The 6,969-nt window shown below is 46.4% G+C and overlaps 1 protein-coding gene across 1 annotated transcript; it reads left to right on the top strand.

Moving 5' to 3' along the window:
* Window positions 1–1,229: 1,229 nt before the first annotated feature.
* Window positions 1,230–6,712, top strand: HSBP1L1 (heat shock factor binding protein 1 like 1). The gene is made up of 4 exons (XM_004422684.3): window positions 1,230–1,365; window positions 2,248–2,314; window positions 3,333–3,427; window positions 5,196–6,712. The coding sequence occupies exons 1-4, from the start codon at window positions 1,315–1,317 to the stop codon at window positions 5,199–5,201; spliced, it is 219 nt and encodes a 72-aa protein (XP_004422741.2). The 5' UTR covers window positions 1,230–1,314; the 3' UTR covers window positions 5,202–6,712.
* The last annotated feature ends 257 nt before the right edge of the window (window positions 6,713–6,969 follow it).

Below are 6,969 nucleotides of genomic sequence, written 5' to 3' on the forward strand. Positions count from 1 at the left end.
CACTTGTTACTGTCTGCTTTGATTCTGGCCATCGCAGTGGGTGTGAAGTGGGAGCTCGCTGTGGTTTTGAGTTGCATTCTCCAGGTGACTAACCACGCAGGGCGTCTTGCATACATGGCCATGTTTCATGAAAAAATTCAGCAACTTGGACGTCCACATGTTGTTGCTCCCCAGGCCCCTGGGACTTTAGGGCCATCATAGACAGACACAGCCCTGCCCCACAGAGCTTCCTGTCCAGAGGGGTACAGACACATACACAAAACAGGTACTTGCTAAAACAAGGTCTTGGGGGATGACCCATGAGGTGACCCAGGAGCCACAGTCCACTTGGCAGAAGGGAAGGGTTGTGAGGTCCTTCTTCCAGATCTCCAATAAAAGCGGAATCCAGGTGTGAATGTTGGCTGTGTTGGAAATTGGTCCCAGAACACAGCCACTCTTAATTTTAAAGTTGACCGTAGAAATGGCAGATTCCGAGAGAGAGGACAACGTCTCCCGACGGGTGATCACAGGGCCGGGTCCGAGGTATGCATTTGGGCTGTGTGGGCAGCAGCCAGATCACCCCATGATCCCCCATTAGAGAAGTGACAACATCGTATAAAAACTGGTGGAACATAAGACAGAAAGGGGCAGGGTGGGCACAGGGGCTGGGGGAGGGCGTGGGGTTGCTGTTTAATGGGGCGGAGCTTCAGTTTGGGAAGATGAAGGAGCTCTGCGGGTGGAAGGTGTGATGGCTGCACCATGTGAACCTACTTAACGCTGCTGCACTGCACACTTCAAGACCGTTAAGATGGTAAATTTTACATTGTCTATGTTTTACCATAATAATAATAATTAATAATAATAAAGAGATCGTAGTCCCTCTCTGCCTACCTTTCATCTCTGATGCAATGGAAGCAAAGCAAACCAGCGCTGTGCAGGGCAACCTGCGAAAGCCAGCGGGTGGCCTTATCCCCGCAGAGGGTCCCAGCTGCCGCCCCAGGGACAATGACCATGGGGGACGGAGCGGCCGCCCTCACCTGGCACCTCCCCTTGTCTCCTCCCAGGACCTGCTGGGTAGCGTTCTGCGTCCCGAGCAGACAGCCGCGCCGGCGCAGGAATTCCCTTCTGGGCGCTGAGCTGTCCGGCCGCGGTCCAGCGCCCCGCGTCAGGCGCATCGAGGTTCGCGTCCTCCCCTCTGCGGACCCGGCGCTGAAGCAGCCCCGCCGCGCCCATCGCTGCCGGGACCAGGCGGAGCGAGGCGGCGCTGACCACCAGAGCCGCCGGGCCCCCTGGGCCCACCTGGACTCACCTGGCCCACCCGACGCCCTGGGGTACATGGACGCGCGGGGACCGGAAGCCCCCAGCGGGGGCGCGCTGCGGGACGCGGTGAGTGGGGACCCCCGCGCCCCCTCCCGGATCGTGCGTCCTCCCAGGTCCGGGGACTGAGGGTCTGGACGTGGGGGCTGGGCCGCTCCCGCCGAGGGAACAGAGGACATCCCACCCCGCTCCCCACCCCCGCAGCAAACCTGGCCTGCTTCCCTTTCCCCAAGGGGTTCCAGCGCCGACAGGACGACTGGTGACCGGGAAGCAGCGCTTAAAGGGTGATCAGTTTGTCTTGTCGAAAAGAATTTATTACATGAGAACCCTGACCGCGAAGGGGGAGCTGTGATGGAGGCCGTGCTTCCCGGAGGATCGCAGGCTCTAGACGGAGCCCGCTCTCCCGAGGGAGGCGGACGGCCCGGCTGCAGGAGGGCACCACACGTAGTGGTCTGAGATCTCAGTCGTAGACTACATGTGCCCGCTGTCGGTCACAACAGGGATATTTCCATACGGTACACAGTTTCCGCAGTCCCAGTCCCCGCTAATAAAGACCCAGAGTGTCAGGGAGGCGGTGCCCACGCGCGTGTGCTCTGCATGGCTGCTTTAGCTCTACTGAGGAACTCCTTGAGGAACCCCAGGTCACCAAGACTTTCTCCTGCTTTATCTTCCGGACATCTGACAGTTTTGGCGCTTCCATTTAGGTGCACTTCTGTGTATGGGATGAGGTAGGGTTAGGCCTGCTTGTTTATTTAGCTATGCCTTTGGTGATCTCACTGTTCCAGCACTGTTTGTAGAAAAGATTTGCCTTACCCTTTGAATGGAAAGGCCTCAGCACCTGGTCAGAAATCACCCAACTACACGTGTGGATAGTTCTATCCCACCATGCTCAACATGCCCTCCGTCAAGAGTAAGTGTTATGTTCAGTTGTCTTATGGTTCACTTTTTCAGGCAGAAAATCTATTTCAGGAACTTCAAGAACATATTCAAGCTCTGATTGCAACACTAAACCTCAGAAATATCCTTTCCCGTCTTATAACAAACAGTGTAACGCTTCTGGGCTGTTACCTCATCGTGGAATACCATTTTGTTGTCTGACCTGGGATTTCCTGGTGTCTGCATCTGTACCTTTACATGGCACCTGATGTGCTCACTTCCACTCCTGGGTGATAACTACCTGCCTGACCAGCAGGACAGGGCGTTTGGTATGGCAAGGATAAAACCGAGGGACAAAATGTACAACACTACCCCACAGGGCTTTTCCATCAAGCCCTGAAGGAGTCTGGATAGTCTGCTCAACAACCTTTATCCTCTGCCAAGCGATCAGAAACCTGCAGAGTCACAGGGAAGGTCTCCAACACGGGGTGCCACTGTGGCTCTCTCTGCCTTTGTTTTCTTGGTAACTCCAGCAGCTCACTGTTCTGTTAAGACATGAATTCAAGCCGACTTGGAACAGAATGTGTTTGCAGGTTGAGCAAATCTTCAGAGAAGGGTAACCTCTGCCTGAAGACTTACCCAACCTGAGCTCTCTTTACACAACTAAATTCATTCCCTAAAAACTGTGTGCAAAGTATTTGCATATGGAACCATTTACTAGCAACTTTGGATTCTGTGGATGGGTTCCCACAGGGAAAAAAAGATTCTTAAACATGGTAAAATTAAACTGCAGAAAAGTTGGTTTTAAACCAAGTTAATTTCCATTTATTTACATACTCATTAGAGTTTGGTGAAAACATAGTTAAACATACCAGACAAACTCATATCCCCGAACCCGTGTCCCTGCAGGGGAGCCAGGTTTTCAGAACCGAGCTCACAGTTTTAACCTTTTAAGGTTAAAGACACACTACAAAAACCTTGGAAAAGCGGCTAACGTGCACTGACCTTAAGGTATTAGGACATGCCCTCATTTTGAAAGTTGCACTGCTGGGGCGTCTTTATACGTCCCTGTGACAAGTACGTGCAACTTGAAGCCGGGTCTTCGAGGGTTTTCTGTCTAGGCGCCCTGACCTCATGTGCAATTCTCCTTAACATCACACTGGAAGAAATGGGAAATCGCCTTGAGGACTTACAGAAGAATGTAAATGACTTAATGGTGCAAGCCGGGATTGAAAATTCTATTAAAGGACAAATGGTAAGGACATTATTCGGAAACTAAATATGTTCGCCTTTTGCATATCTTTTGATTGCTTTCATCTAAAAAATACAATCCTATACTGTTCACTATGGGAATTACTGTCTCTGTACTACAGGAAAAACCTTCAGGAATAAGAAAACACATTTATAAATGCTCTTTTCTAAATAGAACTGAATCACTGTTTTTCATAATTCCTTAAAAAGTGCACATTTTAAATGAAAAATTCTATTATTTAATAATTGGATTTCACCCCCACCCCTCAAATTAGTCTTCAATCAAAACACAAGTCACGATGAATTAGGGAGTAGGGGTTATAGCCAGTAGTTTCTGTTGAGACAATATATTCGTGTAACCATTTAAAGAAGACACATGCACATTAAGCCTTCAACCCGTTTCATGAGTGGTGGCTGAGGACCCCACCCAGACCCCACAATGCAAACACTTCTTTTCCAGGGGAATTTTGCACTTAATCTTGAAGATGCAAATAAATACTTAGCTTCAGGTCTCAGGCTGGATTTCTGTCCATGGGACATAGACGGAGACACACAACTTTATTTTATTAAGATGCTTATGTGTATTTTCCTGATATAATATTCTGATTATGAGCATATTTTAACGGAACAATTAGATGCCTCTTTCTTCTTTCCTTTCCCATTTCTCTGACAGTTGTTATCCTGGGTCAGCTGGCAGATTACCCACACTTATCTTGCTAGGTCAGAGCTAGTTCACCTATCAGGGACATAAATATCTATGTCTGGTATTCTGGTAAAAGAGATAATGGGAACCTGTGTCCTGTTACCCACGGGCTGCAGAGCACTGAGGTGGCACGCTAAAACTCTGTCCAGAGGGTGAAAAATACAGCTTCCCCTGCCTGGAGCCTCAGTCCTCCCGAGGCGTCCATGCTCTGAGGGCTGATCTGGTGATAAGCCAGGGCCTGAGGGCAGGGGCCACGTGGCAGTTCCTGCCCATCCCCCAAGCGTGGCACACTGCCAGGCGTGGGGTGGGGGCCAGTGACTTGGTCCCTTCCTGTCATCACCCAGACTCCAGCTGGCTGTTTTAAATTTGGTCAAAACCCACTAAATATTAGGCATCAAGTTAAATGGCTAGGTGGGTGTCAAAATTTCACTTTTTTGATGCACATGTAGCCGTTACTTAAAGCAGCATGAGAGAAGGGCAGATTATCTCGTTTGTTCAAAAGCTGTTAATGACTTTTAAATTAAAAGAAAGACCTAACTAAGTTTAAATCTGGATAAATCTGTGCTTGTTGGCTGCGCTAGGTCAGGGGTCTTAACATGGGGCTCATGCCATGGATTTCAAGGGATTCTGCAACCCCCCTAAACTTGTGTTCCTGTTGTGGAGAGGGGTGAGCAGGAGAGTCCCAGACCCCACATGCTAAAGAGTACTGCTCTCTGATGGATCTGGCCCTCTATCAGGCCCCCCACGTGTTGAAGGAGTCGGGTCTCCCGCACACTAGCGAGGGTCAGTCCCGGGACTGGGACGATGACCAGGAGCCAGTCATCCGGCTGTCTGAAGAGCAGCTGCTGTTCCTTCACCTTGACTTGTGAATCCATGTTGACTCCATCTGACTAAAATGAAAATCACTCATGTTTTTCTACATACTGAATTTTTCCTACATAAAAATGTTTTAGCAATTACAGGAAATTAAGGTACTTTTATTGAAAAGTTTTTGGATTCCAGTTTATTTCACTGTACATTAACTGGTACATAAATCAACCATTACCTCTTTCAAATTTTTTTCTTACAGACCTGAAGACAGCAGACCAGAAAATGTGATAAAATGAAAACTATACTTTTTTTTTTTTGGTGAGGAAGATTGGCCCTAAGCTAACATCTGTTGCCAATCTTCCTCTTTTTTCTATGTGGGACGCAGCCACAGCATGGCTTGATGAGCAGCGCATAGGTCCATGCCCGGGATCCGAACCTGCGAACCCCGGGCTGCTGAAGTGGAGGGCACAAAATTAACCACTACGCCACCAGGCCAGCCCCAAAACTGTACTTTTTGAGTAAAAATCTGCATAACATGAGTTCTAATTTTTTGTATTTAATTTAAAAATTCATTTTAGTAAAATAAAAGATTAAAAGAACAAAGGCAATGCAATCAGAATGTAATTCGGAAGGTGATTAACCACTTAACAAAGATGGTTGTAAACTGGCAGAACGTTTTTCAATGCACACCTAATACTTGTAAATCATGGAAGAAAAGCATAAACTATATTAGGTCAAATTAATTTTTCCTGAATTAAGTTCTACATAGATCTTTTAAACAAAATCATAAGCAGTTTTCTGACAGCAGTTGCTTTGTAAATAACTGCATTCCAACTCAACATTTCCAGTCACATCGTTCCGGAAAGACTCATTTTAATCTGTCCAATCCAAACAGATGCTGATAGCAATGTTCTCCAAACCAGATCAAACCAAATGAAAACCAGGAAAACGGGTGATCCAGGGGCTCAGGGTTTACTTCCTAGGTCACCGCACACTCCACCCAGAGAGGTCGTTACAAGAGGGGCCCAGACAGCACACGAAGGCTTAAATATAGAGACGTTTTTAAATAACTGTCCAATTCACCTCTCTCCAGGCCAAAGTAAAGTAGAGCAAGGACCTCGTAAAAGGGGTCAGTTATAGGCTCTCATTGTAAAAAATAACATTATTCCTGCATATAAAGTAAATCATATTCTTCATACAAAAGTCAAAATCACCCATAATCCTACAATCTAGAATTAACCAGTCAACATTTGTTTCTATGTATACAATTTTGTATATAGTTGATTGTATTGTTTATAATCTGGTATCCTGTTCTCTTTCATATCATAAACTTTTTTTCCCATGTGAAAATTTCATGTACTTTTTTATGGCTGACTAATATTCTACCATATGGCTGTAATAATTTAACCATTCCCTTGGACATTGAGATTATTTCCCACTTTCTTGCTATTATACATAATGCCATAATGAGCACTGTTATCCATGAATTCTCTGCAGTTTCATTAGGGTGAGAAGTCTGACCAAAGGCCAAATGCTTCCAAGAAAGGAACAGTGAGAACCCAACAGTGGTGTGTATCTTTTTTAATCCAAAGTTTTAAAATTGTATCATTTAAATTCAGTATTCTTGGTCGTTTAAAATCATGATATCTCCATTTGATTATGTGAAAAATCTCAAAGCATCTTAGCTCTAATTAAAATTTCAGCAGAAACTAAAGTGGATATTTGAATTGAAGTAAAACCAGATTTGAGTCTTCAGTAACACAGAACACTGTTTAAAATCCAAGATTTTTAAGAAATTAGAAATCGGGCCGGCCCCGTGGCTTAGCGGTTAAGTGCGTGCGCTCCGCTGCCAGCGGCCCGGGTTCGGATCCCGGGTGCGCACTGAGGCACCACTCCTCCAGCCATGCTGAGGCCGCGTCCCACATACAGCAACTAGAAGGATGTGCAGCTATGACAGACAACTATGTACTGGGGCTTTGGGGGAAAAATAAATAAATAAAATCTTTAAAAAAAAAAAAAAAAAAAGAAATTAG

This window comes from Ceratotherium simum, chromosome 14, assembly GCF_057802395.1.
Source record: "Ceratotherium simum simum isolate JZ-2026a chromosome 14, ASM5780239v1, whole genome shotgun sequence".
Classification (NCBI taxonomy): domain Eukaryota; kingdom Metazoa; phylum Chordata; class Mammalia; order Perissodactyla; family Rhinocerotidae; genus Ceratotherium; species Ceratotherium simum.

Coding starts and splice junctions, on each gene's coding strand:
- HSBP1L1 (XM_004422684.3), top strand. CDS start 1,315: ATGGACGCGCGGGGACCGGAAGCCCCCAGCGGGGGCGCGCTGCGGGAC. Junction 1,366..2,247: donor GGGGCGCGCTGCGGGACGCG/GTGAGTGGGGAC, acceptor TCACTTTTTCAG/GCAGAAAATCTATTTCAGGA. Junction 2,315..3,332: donor TGCAACACTAAACCTCAGAA/ATATCCTTTCCC, acceptor TTAACATCACAC/TGGAAGAAATGGGAAATCGC.